The 22,719-nt window shown below is 32.0% G+C and overlaps 1 protein-coding gene across 1 annotated transcript in view; it reads left to right on the top strand.

Moving 5' to 3' along the window:
• The window catches only part of LOC140039241 (uncharacterized), a 56,832-nt gene extending 47,089 nt beyond the window's left edge, over window positions 1-9,743 (top strand). Inside the window, exons 36-39 of the mRNA XM_072084842.1 lie at window positions 1,575-1,705; window positions 5,133-5,237; window positions 7,584-7,715; window positions 9,027-9,743. Coding sequence (XP_071940943.1) covers window positions 1,575-1,705; window positions 5,133-5,237; window positions 7,584-7,715; window positions 9,027-9,285 — 627 coding nt within the window. The 3' untranslated portion in view covers window positions 9,286-9,743. The remainder of the gene's footprint in view (window positions 1-1,574; window positions 1,706-5,132; window positions 5,238-7,583; window positions 7,716-9,026) is intronic.
• The last annotated feature ends 12,976 nt before the right edge of the window (window positions 9,744-22,719 follow it).

Raw genomic sequence — 22,719 nt, 5'->3', positions numbered from 1 at the left:
TATACAGTACCGAATACATTTATAAGGGCAATCTACAACAATGTTTTGATGTAAAAATGTTGCTAAAGCTCTGTCTACATTATCAAACTAGTTTGACCAAAAAAGTGTGATGTGCCCAAATATGGTAGTGATATACTCACATGTGGTAGCATCACATTTTGTTTGTCACATAAAATTTGATAGTGTAGACAGTGCTTTAGGCACAAAAAAAAACTTATGTGATAATATGAGTATCTATTTAATTGAAATAAAATATTAAAAAATATTCTTTACTTATCTGGATTCATCACTAATTTTCATTATTTTTGTTACATTTGAATTACCATTATCTAACCATGTTTATGTGTTCTTATTAACACCAGCATGAGATATCACAACGCAGGTATGCGACCGTTAGAAGGTCTTCCATCCCGCACTTGAACCCGCTCACATCCAACACCCAACTTGAGGTTCATATTCCTTTTTATTTCAGAGTTTTTAAAGATGTATTGTCCCCAAAAACATGAAAAATGAAGATTAATAAAATCACACTTTGAATAGTATTTTAGTATTAGCAAGTTTAATCACTTCTGTAGAAAAAAACCTGGAAAAAAAAAATAAACAGTTAAATTCTACCAAAAATATGTTAGCTTGCAGCCAATTTGACTATTTTTCGCTTTAAATTACAGTTTTTCAGGTATTTTTTTTTTTTTTTTTTTGGATCCAGTTTTTGGTCAAAGTGAATAACTATTATGTGGCTTATTCAACAAAAAATTATCAGGGGGACAATATATCTTTAAGTATAAATTGTTTATTTAAATACAAATCAATTTTTAAGACATTGAAGATATTTTTAAGGAAAATTTAAAGCTAAGCTATATTGGTATGTAGGCCAGAACAGTTTTTTCTGTAATATAGCCTACCCCCATATTTAAATTAGTCTAATGATTCATGCTGGTATAGGCTAAACAACTGCATGTTGAACTTCTTTATGTTCAAGAGGTGTTGGCTGATACCACTGTGTAAATCGTCATTACAATGTCTTAATATTGATTTGTGAATTATGTTTGTTTTCAACCTTATATTTTATAGATTAATTATATTGTGTTATAATTTTTGTTATGTCATATGCTACTACTGTATCTGGATGAATATTCATAATGAATAATTATGTCATTTCATTATTATATCTGGATTTTTTTGTTTGTTTACGAATACAGTATTATCTGTCATTGTGTCTCAATGTGTGTCTGTAAACATTAAATAAAATCACTAAACTGTGGCGATGTAATGTAACATAGATATAAATACCAAATTGTTTAATTTAACAATATAAATATTATAATTTGTCATCAGTGACATTATTTTAGTTCAGGCTGATTATACCATGTAATAATGTGTTTATATATTTTTGGTTTTTGTGTTCTTCAATTCTGTTTATTGTTTGTTTTATATTCTAAATCTGTTATATATTATTTATCTAAGAGCATTTAATATATGTATATGTATGTATGTATATATGTATATTTGAGCATTTTACATATTTGAGCATTATATTATATATATTATATCAGCAATTTATTTTTTGTTTAAAGGATGCAAGATCTAGGTTTTCGTCAGCAATTGCAGCAACTGCTGCTCGTAACAAATTAAGCACAATGTTTGTAACACCTAAACCAGAGGGCGCTACAGAGTCTGTGCAACCAAGCTCAACACTAATGAAAAGGTTAGTAGTGTTACAATGAATTCTAGGAAACGTGTTCTGTGCAAAATAATGTTATGTGTAATTTTACAGTGTTTTTTTAAATTGTATTCATTTATTTATTTTTATTATTGAATATTATTGTAGTGGTCCTTAAGCAAAAGACCACAATTTTCTAAATGTTGGATACTGGTAAATGGTTATGGTAAATAAAGTTGTGGAGTTTGTCATTATAATAGCAGGGATATGAAAAATGATTTTTTTTTTCACCTCCCTGGTCATGCAGTAGATAAAGATGCTTATAAAGTTTGTAGGTTGTTAGAAAGTGTGGTTTTGTTGTAGTGATGTGTATGTGTGTGGTAAAAAGTTGTGGATTCTGTGGTTGTAATTGTATTGGTATAAAATGTTCATATATATATATATGTAGTGGTTTCAGCGACAGTGTGATGGTGGTGGTGGTTTTTATTTTTGGTATTATAGATTTTCAGTCGCAGTCGAAATTTTTTGCTAACCATGTCCAGCTCCTCAAGTACAAATGACTACTTAATCCATAACATAAGTACTTTGAAAAAATTCTTAAAATGTTAAATCAAAGACTATTTTTTCCTTAGGATAGTTAATTTGAAATTACATCTTCTTTGTTTTGTATGATAATGAGAAGAAAGTATAGCATTACCAGTCTTCTTCAAAGACCATAATGGATGTTGATTAACCTTGACCTTCTAGTCCAAGTCAGGCGAATTTTGCTGTACAAACAGCGTTCTTTTAATGGACTGTATTTCCATCTTATAAGGATGTGTAGATTAAACTGAAATCTGATATATGCTCTGACATCATTAATAGTATTGACTATAATCTTATGTGACAAATCTCTTTAAAATCAATACTCAAATCAAACATTATATTGAAAGGCCAGTATCATGTGTGTAGCAATGAAGGTTCCTGCAATCAAATTTACAGTATTTGATAATTATTGGTCCAGGCCCTGAAATTATATGCTCAAATTACTATTTTTTTATGCTTTTAAGTTGACTGTCTTCATGCCATAGACCCAATTTATAGGTCCATGGTCAGGCTATATGGGAAAAGTTTGATCATGAATCTGTGTTCAGTGGTGGCATGGCGTTGGAAAGAGTATGTCCCAAGTTTTGTTTGTGGTTTTGTACTTGATGGAGTTAACAGATGGCCTAAAAGGTGGATGTGGTTTTAAAACATTAATAAATAGAATAAAAATGAGTAAACTTGAGGATTTATATGTGTTGCTCTGTATACAATATAAGTCATCGTGTTTGTAGCGTTAATGTTGATTAATTTTAACAAGGGCAAATTAGATGCTTCAACAGTGGCTACCATGAATTAAAAATAGACTGAGGAGGTGTGAAGTTGATATAGGTCAGTGGCCGTATTCACCATTCACACTTTGACGTAGGGAAACACTTGCTTTTAAAATTAATAAAGAAAATCTCCTATCTAAGTGAATACAATTTAAGGGAAATACTTAAATATTTATTGAGTTAAGTGAAATACCTAATATTTATGGGAAATATCTCACTTAAGTGTGATTAGTGAATATGGCAACAGATCTCTATTCTAGTCTTCATCTATGTCTATTTCGTGTGCAATTTCTTAGATTCACATCTGACCATTTGCATTGTAAATTGTCAACTACAGTACCTCTTTAAGTATAAACTCAATTTCATCATCTTACTTATAACGTCATACAACTTATATTGATTTTCTATGCAATTTTACTTGAAAAGTGCATTCTCATCTCTTGCTCTATTGGCTTACATATTAAATCCTATTTACCCATCAAGGAATTAGTACTAATTTAAAATCCCCCCCATATCTTAACTTAATGACAATTAACCTAATTATATTAATGATTAATTTAAAGCGCATTGTATGTGCGTGTTCATGTTGTAGTAAAAGAGAACCATGGACTGCTTGTCATATAGTGGAGGGTACCAAAGCATGCATCCATTCGTTTTGTAAAAAGAAATTTGTGAAACAGAACAGATTATTATTGTAAAACAACCACAATTTAATCATTATATGTCTGGTATGAACCAAGAGACTCCCACATCTGTGTTGGGCAAATTTTTTACTTAAAGATGTATTGTCCCTTGAAACACAAAAAATGAAGGTCAAAATATTCTAAATTAAAATTGGCCATATCAAAGTAATATTAAAGTTATTCACTTTAAGTTGAAAATTCAAGCCAAAACCAACAAGTTTACATAATTAACAGGTAAATTAATTTGATTACATTTCGTCTGCAATATCGTCGCAAGCGAAAGTAAAGAAAGATTTCAAACCACGAGTATGCATTATACATGATGCTAATTAGGATTGTTTACAACTCGGCACGGTTGAGAAGGTGTTATGCATACAGAGTAGCCAAACAAGCGCGTTGCGTTATGGGATATTTTTTGATCGAAAACTTTGACTGGAAGTCAAAGTTATTTTTTGAACAAAAAAACGTCTGTATTTCAGTTAAATGATTTTTTTTTCGACTAATTTTTGGTGGAAGTTAATAACTATTAGGATACAAAATATTTTTTACAAAATCTTTTTGGAATTAGTCAAAGAGACAATACATCTTTAATTTATCTAATAAATAAACAAGTAAATTAAAACCAATGTATATGCAGTTGTGTTCCCTTGGAAGAAAAATTAAAATAATTACCTGATAACACCAAAATTTAAAGCAAAAACATTAACAGGAAACATTGAAAGAAACAAGTTTCTGGTAAAGTTACTGAAATTAAAACTACAAAATGACTTATATTAATATGTTTACTTTATTCATACTTATATGATATATTATTTAAGTGTAAAAGTAAATAATTTCGCAAAAGAGGTTGAACATTCAAGACGCTGCTTGTAAAAATGTTGATATGGATTTGCGACTGAGCTAAGAATGTAGAAATATGTAGAATACACTTTTTATTGACTTGTTAATTTGTTGAAACATCAAATCCATTTTATATAAGAAGCTGCTTTTTGTACTAAACTAACTCATCAATCAATGATTCAATATTTTATTTTTTAAATCTTCAATCATAATTTATATTTTATCTACTCGATCATTGATAACTTTATTCACTTTTTTTGTGTCCATCAAAATATTTATTTTTCTTTAGTGTGAAAAATGTATTTTTCTTTGAAATATAATATTTCATTTTTAGATATTAATGGTCTTTAGGTTTTTTGGTCTCTTTTACTAATTAAAAAGTGGTCCTTAGTTGGAGAGTGTGTGAATTAGGATATGTTCTACTGTAGTTAAGTAAATCTAAAAAAATGTTTTGTTATATGTTATACTGGGTACTGTGGGAAACAGTAGTTTACTCCTTAACAGGCTTCCCAGTATAAAAGAATAAAGAAATAATAATAATAATAATAATATTATGACATAAATTTACTGTTTGTTTTGTTTTATCTTGTTTAGGAAGAGTCAAGTAAGTTTCAGTGATGAAAGTTCAAGTACTTCATCGTCATCATCTCCAACTCAAAAAGATCTTCAAATTATAGAGGAGCAATCATTTAATAGGGGGTATGTTTTTGTATTATTTAATTTTCTAAACATGTAATGGGAATTAAGGTACCCAGTGCGAACAGTACAAGTGTCAACCCTGTGGTTTAGGAGGAGATACAGTACAACAAAACATACTGATGTACTATGATACATATTCTCAAAAGCACATTTTATTTTAAGCAATGTTATTATAATTGATTTAAAGGGCCATTGATTAAGATTATACATGTAGGCTATTTATAAGTTGAATTATGTTAAATGACAAACATTACATTATGAAAATAGCAACTCCAGCCTGTTGAAATAAATAAAAACATCGGCAAACTTGCCATCCTTACCCAACTCTGCATAAATTGATACTGTAAGGCTTTAAAAAACGTATGTCGGCGTATAGGTGTGTCATAGATCAAAAGTTTCTGGCTGGGCTGAATTGCTATTGATTATTATGGAAGGTTTAATATTTTATCAGCGGTAATATACAACTATTTTCTTTGGCCTTTTAGTTTTAATTGAAACCATCTCATGTGAAGTTGATTTAATTTTACAAAGATAGATAAATATCATTGGATTTAATGTATAAACCAAAAGATACAAAACATTAAATGTAGGACATTTTGTTTTAGTTTATTGACCTATCAGGCAATGACTTTCTAGAGAACTGAATATGTATACATCAGAGCTATGTTTATAGTACACTAGCGCTATACAATATGAGCTAGGTAGTAGTAGAAACAACTTGAGCCAGCCAGGTTTGTTCCCCTTTGTTCGGGCAATAAATATGTGTACTTTTTACACAAGTATTTTCCTTTTTTTTCTGTAAAAACAATATACATTTATTTATATATATATTTGTTATTTTCCTGTTATTAATAACTGTGACTCTGCAATTTATGTTTTATTTTAATAGCTCCACTCATCACCAAATTTATTTTCTGTTTGCAATGTATATTTTATGTTGAACTACATTGATCAGCTTGCCTTTTTAATGCTCCATTCGTCACCAAATCTATTTTATGTGGCAAAATCAATGTATAATTTTTTTTTTTTAAAGCACTGTTCAACATTATCAATTGATGTGTCTACTGCAGTGTGTTTATTATGTTGAATTTAACATGATTCCGTCTAATGCAATATATATGGTGATTTAGAGCTGCAGTCGTCATCTGTATGTGGAAAAAGTCAATTTATACTTGTATAAAAAAATATCTAATGCAGTGTGTATTTTGTTAAAATTCACAATTCAACAACTTTATATGTACATTTGATTTTAAACCACTTTATACGGTAAAAGGCAATATATAAAATTTGGTTTTAAAAGCATTTTTAACGTGATTATTTGTGGTTGAAATAACATTTAAAGCTGATTTATGGTTTAAAATTAAAAGCTCCAGTTTAGGGTTCTTCAGTTCTATAGAACGTCCATTAATTACTACGGAAATTTCACACAATTATAGACGTACAGGAATTGAGAAATTCATACAAACTGTGCACAATCTGAACCCCTGACAAAATACACCAGGAAATCTCTGGATTTTCTCTGCCGTTTTTACAAAAAAAATATCGTATGCAGAAAAATCCATGTATAAATTTTGTGTAGTTTAATTTAACTCTTCCCTGAGTTTATCATACACTACTTGTCCATCTGATGTAAAGTTACATCAAACATGAAATTGTATGTGCACATCATTCCTTGTAGCACACGGTAAATTTTCTGATGGTACAGCTTAAATATTAACTTGATACAAATAGTGTTTTCCCCGGCGGCTTACACCAAACAAACTGCTTCTACAGGGCTTAGTTTTGACTCGTCTGTACATGCCTACTACTATCAACTAATTGAGTGTGTACTGTATGTATTGCTTGAATTCTGTATGCTTCTAATGAAATTTATCTGGTTAAAGCCGATTTTCCACTAGGCGAATTTGGTCGCGCGAATCGAAAGCGTCATGCTATGCACATGCGTATTCGCGTTTCTGTCTGTCATACTGCCTTCTTCGACGAATTCTAGTTCCTTTGATTTTTCACTTCAGCAAAATTTACTAGTTCGAATTGTTTCTACTTTTTGCGAAGCGAAATATTGCGCAACCAATCAGAGCTCAGGAAATGAGCTATGACGCTTTCATGAGTACTCATGCGAATCGAAATGCTCAGCAACCACGCTAGGAACATGAACGTCGCAGCTATTCGCTCATGTAGTGGAAAGAGAGTAGGCGATTTTTTTCTCTTCGAAACGTTGGATTCGCGCGAACAAATTCGCCTAGTGGAAAATCGGCTTAATAATAACAGAGAAGAGTGGATAAAAGCAACTCAATTGTGGTAATAACATTTCAACACTTACATAAATGTAAAATATTTAACTTGTAGATTTGAGGAAGGAGTTCGAGTTCAACTATCACAAGATTTAATAGAGTTGAGGAAACAGCAGAAAGGACTGTGTGATAATCTTGATGATTTAATGGACAAAGCTGAAGATGAAAACATAATACCAATGGAATCGTATGTTTTCAACTTTATTTATTTCACATTTGATTTCTCAGAAAATATCTAAGCTAGTAAAGCAGTTTTTAGTTTTATCAACTTTATACATTAAATTTATCATATTATATTATATAATTTAATCAATTAATTGTAAAAAATGTGTTGCCTATTCTATTATACATATTATACTGCACGGTCTTGTTTTAACCTTTGAATGTATGTTTGTCTATTTGTCTCTCAGTTTGTCTGCTTGTTTGTCTGTCTGTCAGTTTGTCTGTTTACCATTCTCTTTAATGAGCCCAGCTAAAAGCACTAATAAACTCAGTGTAAAAATACTTGTAGTTATCTATATCAGTGGTAGGTATTTAAGGACTGGCGAAATAATCCCCCTCAATGCTATTTGATTAATCTTGCTTAATAATAGCATAGATTGTACAAATTAGATATCAAAAAGTAAAACTTTCTAACCTCTATTTAAGAGACACCCCTTTTGAAAGCTAAAATTTCAAAAGGAGGAGCATAGGCCCCAGCGCAACCCCCTGGTGATTAGTAAAATTGCTTGTGAAGCTTATTTAGGATGGTATAAACAATGCTACCTGCCCAGTTACCCACGAAGAATATAGGTTTTTTTTTAATACGGAAATATTTCAATTAAAATTTCGACTAGTTATAATATATTGATTATTCTGATATATCCTGGTAATAAGCGAATATTAAGAAGAAATTTATAAAATAATTTTGAATATTTATTATCTATTACTAATAATAGCTTTATGATGTTTCTCAAAGTAATCATTAAATAGAGTCTAATGTCGATAATTTCTTGAATGACATGCTTAGCATGCAGAATTAGATGTATTCTTTGCAAAAGATGAATTTTCAAAACTTGTCTACATTAAAGCTCTGTCTACACTATCAAACTCAAAAAAGTGTGATGTGCCCAAATATGGTAGTGATATGTCCAAATATTGTAGTGATATAACATTATCATGTCCATATATGGACTTTTTTTGTGTGTCAAACTAATTTGATAGTGAGTTAGTATGATAATAAATAATATAAAATAATAAAGAATAATATAATTTCTCATATGACTATTGTTATTTGTCCCAATATACAATGAATAATAATAAATTAGTAACTCACTCTAAGAAATTATTTATAACTTTTCGCTGTATTGTTTTTGTATATTCAATTGTCTCATATTTTTTTGTTTAATTATTTAGTACATTTGATTGTATCCTGTATATTATGCTGCATATATAATTGTTTTATACCCACCTAAATAGATTATTACTTATAAGTTTGTTTGATAATGTTATCTTTCAGATTTCATGTAAAAACAAACGCATTTCTAGACCTACTTCCATTTGATGTTCGTCTCCCTTGGTATCTAGTCAAGAGAACTCTACGATTAACTGTAACTATAATAATGCTCATCTTTGCCGTTTTAACCTTGATTTTCACCATTTTGCCCATTGAATCTTGCCACGGCAGTATGGCCAGCATTCAACGTCCTGGACGCAGTTTTGGAGAGATTTTACATCAGTTTGTTGAACTTAAATACAAAGGAAAACCACCAGTATGAAGATAGTATATTTATATGGTAATATTACCCACCGATTTATGGTGCATGCAACTTAACTAAACCTGTGAATTAAAAGTGCTATATGGTACTTGTTTGATTAAGAGTCTTGTTCCAATAATATTCCCCCTAAATTGGGTAAAAGTTCATGAGTACCCACAAAGTGCCTTGAAAGAGCCTACAATACACCTTCTATTGAGATATAGAATTATTTTTAAGTTTCTCATAAACATAATATTCAAAGTAATAAAGTAAAATCCCTATTAAAGGGACGCCTTCTGGACCCAGCAAAGTGTCTCTTAACTAGAGATGTCCTCTGAATAGAGGTTGGTCATAGTGTTAAAACATATACTGCCTCTTGTTCATTTTACAAGCAAGTGTTCCTTTAATAGGTGTGTCCCCTGAATAGCTAACCAACAAGATGATTATTCAAGCGAGTATGGTATATTATAATGTTAACACGACCACAAAATATTTTATACTTCATACAGACCAAATGTTTATATTCCAAAAGTATGTTCTTAAAATTATTCAATTAGCAATATTGTTCATAGCTGTGTACAGTATATACAATATATTTTCTTAAATAGAATTCATTTATTTAATTATTTTGATTGTTATTTGATTTATAGTTGACTGCAAACTTGTGTGAAATTGTAATGTTTTTTAATATAAATACAAAAAAAATATTGTTTAATAATATGATTGTTTGTGAATAATTCAACATATTGAAAATGCAAATTTCTTATATTTAAAAAAAAATGCCTTGTCTGATTACTAAATTAATATTGAAGTAGATGATGCTTATGTTTATTCTAAATTCAGATTTATATGTATATTAAATTATAAATTCAAACTTAAATTAAATTATTATAATGGCCTAAAGGTATCTGGTATACCATATATTATAGTCTATTAATTGTGGCTAAGCGGAAATGAAAGTTACTATTTGTCATCTGTTATTCTTTCTTATTACCCTTTATTGGACAGATCTGAAAATATATTGTTTTTGGACTGTTTAACACGATACTAGGCTGAACGTTTACCCTGAATGCTGATGAGAATACAGTACAGAACATTAAAAAGTGACAAACTCAGAAAGTACTATTATTATCCATCATTTTACAATACTGTGATCAGCATCTCAATAACAACCTCCTCTGTATTTGTGGTACAAATTTTGCTACAACCTATAGTTTATGACTATAACGTTAGTTGCACAAATAGTAATTTTCGACTGGGATATATGTTCACTGCTGTAGACTGTACACTATGCTCATCTCAATAACAAGTTATTTTGGGCAAATAATATGTAGGCCTACACAAATGAGAGATCTATTCTATCTGTGTAAAATGTGTCCAAGTACAATATGCAAAGTCCGTACCTCACCCTATTGAAACTTTATGTCACAAATGGGTGCTAAACATAACATGTAACAATTTTTGCATTCTGTTATTTTATTATTGCTATTTTTACCACGTGTTTAATTTATTTCTTGTGCATCAATACTTTATGTATTCTTGATACAAAACCATAATTCCAATTCTTTATAGTAGAAATGTTTATGTTTACATTCACTGCATACAGAAATTACAGGGTGAAAACTAATATTGTATTGTATTGACATTCATACGAAGTTCTAGAATTTCTAGTTCCCGTCAAAATGCTAATAAATTTCAACGATTTTCATTACACTGGGGACAATATATAGAACCTTATACAGAATAATATAACATATATTGATGATAGTTCGTAGACTCAAATCCTCAACGGAAAATATTAGTTATTTTTTAATCAGTCATGATATAGATATATTCATACAAATATGAATATCAATCAAGTCATAAACTAGTAAAAAGAAATCTATAATGCTTCTTTAATAATTGTTATGTCAATCTGTACTTGTTGATCTAAACATTTTCGTGCACGAATCCGTTTCAATTTTCAATTTATTTCCACAATAAACATACATGATAATACACAATGACATAATATTAAACTAGTTTGTTAATTAAAATTGCATATAAATAATATGAATTATTGTATTATTTACATACACAATTGATTCCTGATTTATTGTGGACAACAAAGTAGTGTATTCGAGATACTTACAACTCCAAATTACGTAATTTTTTTTAACGATATCGTATTTCATAACGTAACGTTTGTTAATACATAACATTGCATTTAATACAAAAAAAGTAGTTCAGGCATGGGCCTATATTAAAGTCAGAAAGACTTTAAATTCGACCCACCCCATACCGTTTATGTTGAACGATTGTTACGTCACACTTTGTAATAATCGTCAGGTATTACAAAGTGTTACGTAACAAACCATGAATGATATTTATTAATAAATTAAGTATTATTTACATACAAAATTGATTCCTTATTTATTGTGGACAGTAGGCCTAAAGCAGTGTATTTTCACATAGTTTCCGTTATCCTATTTCGTAACGTCACCGGTACGATACGTTAATCTTTCGTAGGCCTGTAAGTTTGCAAACAGTTTTTCTTTTACTGCCAAAGCCATTGTGCGTAAAGATTAATTTTTCCAATTTCACTCAATTTTGTATCACGTTATCGTATTACGTAACGTGCCTTCGCATTGTTTCCGTTATCCTATTTCGTAACGTCACCGGTACGAAACGTTATCTTTCGTATGCCTGTAAAGCCTGTTTTCCTTTCGACGTTATCGTTAACAATAATCGGCGATCTTCTACGTAACCATTGACATTTTAACGAGTTACATGAAAAGGTACTCGCTATAGTTATCATTTCAACTTGATCGTTTTCAAACGATCGTTGTTGAACTGTTAACGATCAACGACGATAGCGTCGAATAATGTCGACAGCAAAACAGGCTTTAGTTTACCAAAGCCATTGTGCGTACAGATTCATTTTTACCAATGCCACTCATTTTTGTATCACCTTATTATTACGTATTACGTAGCGTAATTTCGCATAATTTCCGTTATCTTATTTTGTAACGTTTAACGTTTGATAGACCATAGAGACTATGGGTAGACCTATAACAAGCTTACGAACAGGTTTTTTTATAAGCCGTTGCGCATAAACACTCATTTTTCATCAATTACCATAATGTTCTGTCATCTCATAATGATAGATAATAAGTGTTAGTTATTGAAAATGAAACTGGTGTTCTAGAAATGTTAATGAAGATAAATGCATAATGTTTTGATAGACTATGTTAGTCTTCCTAATCTATTGAAAATATCGCGATGCTCTAAATAATATGAATTTTAGATGAATACGATATTTGGCTAATATCCTCGTGTTCATATTTATTACGGAAGCATTGGTCGAGTTCAAATTCATGTGTACGCATGAAGATAAATATACACTATGTCTTTAGTAAGTTTAAAGTGCATTACATTAAAAGAAAACAAAACATCTTCAATGTTGTGAACATCATATTCCTTTAACAAAAACCATTCATTTCATAAGTTTAATTGCGTGTCGTTGGATATATGTATAATATAGGCCACGCATTATCTAATTCATTCCAAAAATATTTATTTTATTAATAATATTATTTAATACAATAATCTATTTTTATATAAAATTCATTCGTCTAATTATTTTGTTTAAAGAAAAAAAAAATTCAGTTTATATGATGTAAAGTTGTGAAAGTTGTATGTGTGCGCGCGTTATTAATAATATAGTACGTAAAGGTACCAACAAAATCGTTAATTACATACGGTATGTTTACTTATATGTATGTTCATATGTTTTTCTCCATGGTTTAATATAATATAATTCTAAGTATATAAAAATACAATGCATCCGCTCATTGTCCATGCATTGAATTTTAAGGTTCACCCCGAATAACGGTGTCGTATACAGGGTCGCATGAATGACATTTAGAGAATGGGCGTGTGCAAGTGTGTTTTGGGGTTGGTGATAAGGGAAGTGACTATCGGCACCGTCGATCGTACATAATAATAGACAATTTAAATTACACCCATGGTTCCGGTGCTAAACATGGAATTGACCGGTTTTTGGAGAGTTAAAACAAAATAAAACACGTGTCCACAAATTATTTTGCACTGTATAATGAAACATTGACTTTTAATCATTATTATCAAATTATTTTCACTTAATAATATGATTATTTTTCTAAGATGACAATAATAAAGTTACGATATGAATATGTATTAATGTTGTTAATCGTGCGTTTTTCTTGATGTCCATACAAATTCCATTTGAATTATAAATGTAATGTTTACATTGTTTTATTATGTTATATGAAATAAAATTTATTAAGGAAACTTATGCATGTAACAAACGTTATTTGATTGCAAATAAGTACACAGGTCGTGTACGAGTACCTTTTTATTTGTTTTTTCCCTTCCTTTTTCTATATTTTACTTCTCTTCTTCGATAACATTTGAGAAAAAAAAGAAATCATGAACAAATAAAATATAGTTCCAAGCTAAATTGAGCTGTTGTTACCTACTGCACGTGGGCGCGGCGCGACGTAACAGATATAATCCGAATATAGAAATCAGCTTTTAATATAATGTTTATTGTATTAACTGAGATAATAATGTTTGTTTCTGGTATTAAATCGACGTACTGGTGAATCCAAGTCATTGTCATAGATTGAATGTTATAGCGAACTTTTGCCCTTATCATCCAGCACACTGATGATGGCCTCCAGTAAAATGATTCATCCCCATTTCTGACATCCAACGATTTTGAGCAATGTATTCGTAGTACAGTACGGTATTGCATTGAACTGAACTATATAGTAATAGGGGAAATTTCCCAGGAGAGGTTTCAGAATCGGACCAAGGTCCTTGTGCTTTTTACCTCAATTACTGCGATATTAGACGGCGTTATTATTAGACCAGACCGGAGGGCATTATATATTATTATTGGCGTTTGTATTAAAATCGTTATTGTTGAAATCTTAATGCGCAGTTAAAGCACTGGGGAAATACGTTTTGTAATTAGCTCTATGTTATAGTTATGTTATGGAGAAGATAGCGTTCGGTTAGTATACCTACTTAAAGCGGTACTGTTGTGTTTTGCTTTGATAATTTGTATTTTGTCATTATTACGTCATAGCGAGTTAATTAAAATGTACCGTAACTCTCCATTTCCTCCTTTTATTTGGAACACCTCTATTCAGGAACCACTGGGCCCCGAAGTGTCCTATAACAGGAGGAATGTGTATTAATATTGGTCAACATTGATGTAACATGAGTGTTGACAAAGTGCGAGGCAGCGAGGCACGCGAGGCATGCCAAATATTTGTGCGAGGCATCATTTTATCATTTCCAAAAGTGCGAGGCATGCGAGGCATATAGTTTACAATTTCAAAAAGGTGCGAGGCATATCTTAACGTGCTATTATGCTATATTATAGGCCTAATAATCAATCAATACAAGCGTATCTAAATAGATTCGTGTATACACTCATCATGTTGTTTATTTTTATGTAACGATTTTTTTTTCATTCAAGTCATATCTTGTCAAATTTTACTTTTACAAAAGTGCCCAAACTACGGTTCAAAAATCTGAACGACAGTCTTCAACTTTCGATAAACAATAATTGTTATAGCGACACACTCATCAAATGACTGCAATGTTTGTTGGCATTTCGAGCGTGTTCACTCACATGTCTCTCGAACATAGCAGAGCGAAAATAATATTTTGTCACACCCCTGCGCCTAGATCCGGTAGACCCGAGAGATGGAAAATCCCTCTTTACTATTTAGCAGGTAGCGGAATGATTCAGCCCTCAGCTCAGAGGATTGTGGTGCATTCCCCTCCTATAGCACGTGGTTTCAGCAGCAGCAACGCACAGACTTCTCTCTGAGCGGCGTGCCAAAGACATTTTTGACATTCCATTCTCTAGGAACAACACGTGTACCTCTCTCGCAAATAAGGTGAACAGCGATTGCCAGGACAAGTTCAATAACTGGCGGTGAATAAAAGGTAACTGATATGGCGATCCAATAACATGCCGCAAAGAAAAAAATTGCGACAGAATTCTGGAGCGCGTGTGAAAAAAGACTTACGTCCGACAATTGTAATAAACTAGGCCTAAAATTAAACTTTAGCTAATATGCTTAGCCCTAACCTAGATAAGAGGCCTATGTAGAAAATAATTTAATCAATTTTGATATAATAATAGTTGGTGTAATATTTAATAATGATACACTATTCCTGTTTTAGTAAGCTAGGTATATTACGAACGATTTTTATTTATTGTTGTCCATGTACGTACTAATAAACCTGGCGCTAGTTTCCTTCGCTTGTATTTTTACTCCAAATTTGATAACTAACTTTATCGTGTGAATACCACACCGTAGAAGTATACCTCATGAGTACTTTAATGAAAGAATCACATAAAAAGTAACAAATAAATCCTTAAATTAATGATTTTACAGGCGTGTTTCTCGCACACTGTTCGCGAATTTCACTTATTCAATGTTCAATATTTTTGTTTCTATGGAGCGCCAAAAGAGCAACGATAATAGAGGACTAAAACTCAGTGGAATGCGTCAATTTCTCATGCATTTATTAGTGAAAAACACGTTTTATTTCAATATATTTGTTAATTTGTCAATAAAAATGCTGTAATAATATGTTACTGCTGATAATGTTCTGTTTTCAAAGAATAATAATCGATCCTAAATCAACATCACTACCTAGTCTAGACCTAGGACATCCTACTAAGGATATTATGATGAATTTTTCTATTTTATTCTTTAAAAGGTTAACGAAACCGTGTACATTATCAACAGTAACATTTTTCCTTACTGACAGTGACAAAATCTATTGAAATTGTACTTGATTTTCACCAAATAATGCGTTAAATATAAATGGATTCCACAGAGTTTTTAGCCCTCTAATTAATTTTGCTCTTTTGGCGTTCCATAGAAAATATTGAACATTGAGTGTGCGAAATGCGAGAAAAACAACGTCTGTAAAATCACCAATTTAATGGATTTATTGTTACTTTTATGTGATTTTTCTTCATTAAAGTAGGCCTACTAATTCTAAGCTGTGGTATTCAGGATAAAGTTGGTTAAAATACAAGGCAGGTGCAAAAGGAAACTAGCCTAGCGGGCCTAGGCCTAGGCTACTTCAATTTCGGTGATTTCCTGCCTTGCAATTTTGAGAAATGATAAACGCTGTGGCTAAAGATACGGTACCGTATTCTAACTTCTGTTTACTAAAGATACGGTAAAATTGCATTACGTCATAACCAGCCAATGGGGTGCTGGTACGTGTGTGACGTCATCGTATAAGGACTTTGTGGATTTTTTTCATATCGCGAAAACCATGGAGGTATGGCGAAAACAGTGATCAACCGCATTTTCTTTATGCTTTATTTATCGCTATTATCGCCGTCGTGTGTGACAAAAACTAAATGTAGCCTACGTCTGTTATTATTATTGAAAAGCCATGTTGATTTTAATTCTAGAATAGAGAAAACCGTTTTAAAAGAGGCCTAGGCCTACTTACTACGTACTATGTATAACCTCATTATATGAGTTTGTTTGTGAAGGGAAAGCGATTCCAGGCTGTGGCCAGCTGCATATGTGTGCGCTGATTTCTGTGACTCGTCAGCCCTGGGGCTACACTGCTGTCTAAATCATAGTATTTAAGGGCTCCTTTATTGTCCGCATTTGCTTATTGTTTATGGTCACCATTGTAAACAAAGTTTTAAAAAAATATAGGCCTAAATAGGCCATTTGGAATAAAAATAAAACCCTCATCTGCAGCGCAGCACACACATCCACGCAGCCTGGCGCCGCCGATAGGAATTCTCTACATATATAAATACAACCAACAACAGACGCGATATGAAAAAAAAATCCCAAGTCCTTATACGATGACGTCACACACGTACCAGCACCCCATTGGCTGATTATGACGTAATGCAATTTTACCGTACCTTTAGTAAACAGAAGTTAGAATACGGTACCGTATCTTTAGCCACGGCGAATGATAAAATGATGCCTCGCATTTTTTGATGATGGTAAAACGATGCCTCGCATAAATTTCTGACTTGCCTCCCATGCCTTCCCTGCCTCGCGTGCCTCGCACTTTGTTACTACCCATGTAACATAAGTTTCAAACTATTTTTTCTTTGTATCATCACCACCTTTACCGACTTTATAACGGTATATTACAACAAATAAATCAGGGTGTCACGAAAGCTCAGACCACGAAAGCTCAGACCCCCTAAGACCTAAGATCACGAAAGCTAAGACCCAACACCTAAGATTACAAATCTAATCTTTCGCACCTGCCTTGTATTTTAACTCCCAACATTTATTCTGAATACCACACCTTAGAATTGGCACTTTCATGAAAAAGAATCACATAAAAAGTAACAAATACATTTTTAAATTGATGATTTTACAGACGTTTTTCTCGCACACAAAATGACTAGCCTACAGTACAGTAGGCCTACCCATGGGCCATGTTCAATGTTTTTGTTTCTATGGAACGTCAAAAGAGCAAACATTATATAGAGGGCTGAAAACTCTGTGGAGTCCATCTACAGTGTGGATGTAATGGAACAATGTAAAATTAAAATTGTAATGATAATAGTATAATCATGCAAGTACGAAGAAATAAATACTGGCAAATAAATTTTAATTTAAAAATCATGATAAGTTTTTTTGTTTCGTTTTCTTTCTGTTTTTATACTTGTACTATTATTGTTGCTCTTTTGGCGCTCCATAGAAACAAAAACATTGAGCATGGGGAGCTCGAGGAGTTACATTGTCATTATTACAGTATACAAAGAAACACATCTGTAAAATCATCAATTTAAAGGATTTATTTATTTGTTATTATGTGTTTCTCCTTCTGAAAGTACTTATAAGTCCTAATTTTAAAGTGTGGTGTTCAGGATAAAGTTAGTCAACAAATTTGGAGTCAAAATACAAGAAAGGCAGGTGCGTAAGAAAAACATCCTCTGAAGCAACACAATGGAGTAAATATATACCAACAAACAACCCGTCAAGTTTGTTTGTTGTAAAGAAAAAATATACATTTACTCAACGGGCGAAAATAATGTGAGTTTATCAATGTTTTGCGGTAGTATTAAATTATATTTATGGTAATAAATGAAACCTACTGTTTTTAAAATTATGTATGGATAAACAAGTATTGTTTTTAAGCTGTAGTATATCTTAGTATTTGTAATCTTAGGTGTTGGGTCTTAGCTTTCGTGATCTTAGGTCTTAGGGGGTCTGAGCTTTCGTGGTCTGAGCTTTCGTGACACCCAAATAAATCACCATCAGAGAGCTGATGAGGCATGCAACAGTGGTCTAAAGCTCTGTCTACAATATTAAACTAGTCTAACAAAAAATGTGTGTGATGTTCCCAAATATGTAGTGATATGCTTAAATATGGTAGAGATATGACTTCATGTTCATATATTGGCACATCACATTGTTTTGTCATATAAAGTTTGATAGTGTAGACAGAGCTTTAAGGCGCTAACATCAAAAGGCCAGTAAAAGAAACAATCAAACACACGCACCATTGACAGGGAATGTGTTCTATAGTCGATTTTATGGCGACGTTCTACCTGTGTGAAAGGGATGCATGAGGGATTTCAAAAATAGTATGATCTATCAAAATATTAACTAATTAAAGCGATTGCTTAGAGGGATAGACATGTTAATAAGCTAATTCCTTCGTCATTGTTTCATGTTGTCTGTATTGAAGGCTAAATTTGTTGCGGTACTGAATCAGAAAACATTGGCATGCTGTATATTGCAAATCGTACCGCAATATTGTACAAAGAATTTTTTTTTAAAGTACGAAAATGACTCAATTAGTCATCACATCGAATCGTTCTCTTCTCTCTACCTGTTTAAACGCCTCGGTCTTTTTACCAAAACCAAACTTTCCAACATTAACCAGACCCGGTAAAACTGTGAGAAGAATATATAATGTCATCCACGTGGAGACTTAAATTAGGAAATTCCGAGGTTAGATCATCATCACACACAATAGTATCGATAGACGAATTAGTACCGGTATCGGACATACATTTACAATACCGTTACAAGACAAGGACGGCTTTTAATGCTTTAGTGAATCTGTAGCTGTCTCCCATGCCGCGCCGCGGATCCCCATAGAGAACGAAACATGATTGGGGCTTTAATAAATTATACGGATCTAGCGATGTGTGATAAATTTATTATCACACTTGCATAAAGCCATGAGAAAATCAATGATCAAGGTACACCGGCTTGCCGATAAGAACCTAACAAGTAAATCACTCACAATTCAGATATTTGCCGCCCATTATGAATAATTACCCGCGTATAAATCGTCGTCGACACCACGAAGTGACACTAACCGCGTAATTGATAAAAACAGCGTTTCGAGAAAAACGCGATTGAAGAAACGAGCTTCACAAAACACATGATTTCGTCCTCAAAAAAATGTCACTAAGATTTTTAATTTACATACATATAAAGTTAGACAATCCAGCTACCCATTACTTTAATTCAATTTTAATCATATTAATTAATTACCAAGTAAATTAAAGTTAAACTTTAGTGTCACTTCGTGAAACCGAAAAATTCATTTCCCTACGTAGTTTACGCTTACGAAGTGACACTACCGCAGTTAGTGTCACTTCGTGAAACCGCAAATTCGATTTCACCGCGTATTTCTAGTGCGTTGGAAGTGACACTACTGTGTAATTCATAGCTTTCCAATGCAATTATCTTACATCATAACAATTATGTATGGTCCTTGATAAGTGAACACTATTATATATACATTACAAACATGCATGTCTCCTTTAAGCCCTGCCTGCACTACCCGACTTGCTTCATCTTCCATTTCCATCAAATTTTTGCTCAAGAACCATCTCTTCCTTATTTATTACATGGCCATCTCCTCTGAGATGGCCATTTAATGTATTGTTTTCATTGATTTCCCTTTTGATTCTATTCATTTTTCTATTATTTTAGTTTGTTAGTTTTCATAAATTCTATTTATTTTTATTTAATTTTTAATTGTTGTATGTTATTGTCTTTTTAAATTGCATTTTTGTGAGGTTCTCTCTATCTAATGATCACCTTCGCCTGGAAGGACCACCCTAGTAAAATATTGTTGAAATAAATAAAATCAAACTTAATGTGACCAACATTAATTTGATGTGCTTATATGGACACAATGGCATAATATCACTCCATATTTGGGCACATCAAACTTTTTTTGTCAAACTAGTTTGATAGTGTAGAAAGGGTTAGGTTATTTATAAATAAAACAACCACATCAAATAAATCTAAAAACATAGTTTGACCTACTTAAACACTTTTAATAAAAATATAAAATTACATAGACATATAAATAGGCCTATCTGGAATGTACAGTAAGCATAATGTACATATTCATATTTTTTATTCATATTTTTTTTTCCATATTATTAAATATTATTTATTTTTTCAACATTGAACGATTAATAATTCAGTAATACAATTGGTACTTCAGCCAGTATTAATTTATATCAAAAATTATTCTCTATTGTTATAAATCATTAAATACTTAATCAATGTCGTTACATTCTTTTTTTTTTTTATTACCAGTAGGCTTTTTAATTTATTCAATCCATTGTTCTGTGATGTACACATCATCTAAAATGCTCATATAACATAAACACTTGCTACAGGCTGCCTACATACACCTCCCCCATTTTTAAACCTTGAACTTGATACCTTCTCCCTTAAATTGGTGTAGATAGATTGCTTGTTGATCGAATTTCGGTTGTTCCCCCTTATCTTATTTTCTTGAAACTGTTCTGAAAAAAAAACACGTTTTAAAAATAACAGTGATTTCTTATTGTTAAAAATCAAGCAGAGTAGTTTAGCCTAGCTAAAGAGTCTACTCTAGCCAAGTAGTAGTAGTACTACTACTACTACTACTACTACTATTCCCTGGGCATAGGCCTACGCATACTCTAGTTTGTTAGGCCTAGGCTAGGCTTAGAGGACCTAACTAACTAGGCCAAATAACCATATAATGTACGCCAGGCCAGATGCTAACCTAGGTAGATCTGGGCAAGCTAGCTATGCCTAAACGTCACAGTAAAGTAATAGGCCTAGGCCTACCTACTATGCCTAGCTAGTAGTAGGCTAAAAGTGTGTCAAATTACTGTTTTATATTAATTATAAAATAAATATATAATAGGCCTCGACATTCGGGATACATGAGCGGACTACAATTCTTTAAATAAACTAATTAACTTACCGTCTTTCTTGAGAAAATGCAATGTTGTGGAGTGTGCGTCCAGATCCTCCTAGCTAGGCTGTAGCCTAGGCCAAAACAGTAAACAAACGCGCAAAATTCATTACCAGTGTGGCACTCCCAAGCAGCACATACGGGTATTTAATAAATAGTGTCACTTCGTAAAAACGCAAATTCCATATGAGGGTGTTTTTTGATATTGTCTAATTAATGTAATTAGTTAATTAATGATATTTGAATGTTTAGATTTTGTGAAAACATAGAGTTTGATATACATAATCAAAATATGGAAGAAAAAAATTTTTCAAAAATTCCAGATTTTTAGGTTAGTGTCACTTCGTGATGCCGACGACGAAATGAATAATAGCAGAGGCCTTAATATTTAGTAGGTTTTGTTTTATTTTCTGTTGCATGTTGATACATACGGTATACTACCTTATTAATTCTTATATTATATCCTAACACCACTTAATAAAATGCGTCCTCCGTGTTCATATATTGTTAAATGTTGAATACTCTTATAAATTATAAGAATAAGCAGGTCAAAAGTACCGACGACGTATTTATACATCATGTACACACATGTGTGATACGTATACTTACAACAACAGAAAGTTAGTTCTCAATAGTAAACGTTGGCGGCGCACTACCTGGCATGTAAATAAAAAATGTAAACAAACACGTTCAGTTTCAAAGGTGTCACAGCGGTGGTGGATGGATGGTGATTGTGTGGAACTCGGTATGATATGCTGTAAATAAAGAGGTAAGGGATTTGAAGGCCGATATCATCTACAGTAGTAAAACTAAAGAAACAAGGTATATTGATGTAGATTTTCTTGTGTGTGACTCTTTAGCACATACCCTAGAATTTCAAGGTGAGTCAAGCGTACGTACGGCGATAGCTAAGCCTCCGGGGTTGTAAATTGATTTGGTTTGGCACTGCTGACCATGCACGAATGACCCACTTTGATACTTCAGCCACAGGCGGTACACCTATTTTGAATACCAATGGATTCCCGGGGTAGCTTATGACGTCATCTTATGTATTGTTTAGAAGTAAAGATGCATACAGTTATATTGTGACTTGTTTTGTTTATTATTTAAATCTCGATTTTTATAAAGACAGGAGTCTAGAGATATGTATGTATGCTTCCCACTTTTGACAGCTAAAAT

The sequence above is a fragment of the Antedon mediterranea genome, chromosome 2 (genome assembly GCF_964355755.1).
Source record: "Antedon mediterranea chromosome 2, ecAntMedi1.1, whole genome shotgun sequence".
Lineage (NCBI taxonomy): Eukaryota > Metazoa > Echinodermata > Crinoidea > Comatulida > Antedonidae > Antedon > Antedon mediterranea.
Note: the sequence above shows the minus strand (reverse complement) of the source record. Positions and strands in the feature narration are given on the sequence as shown.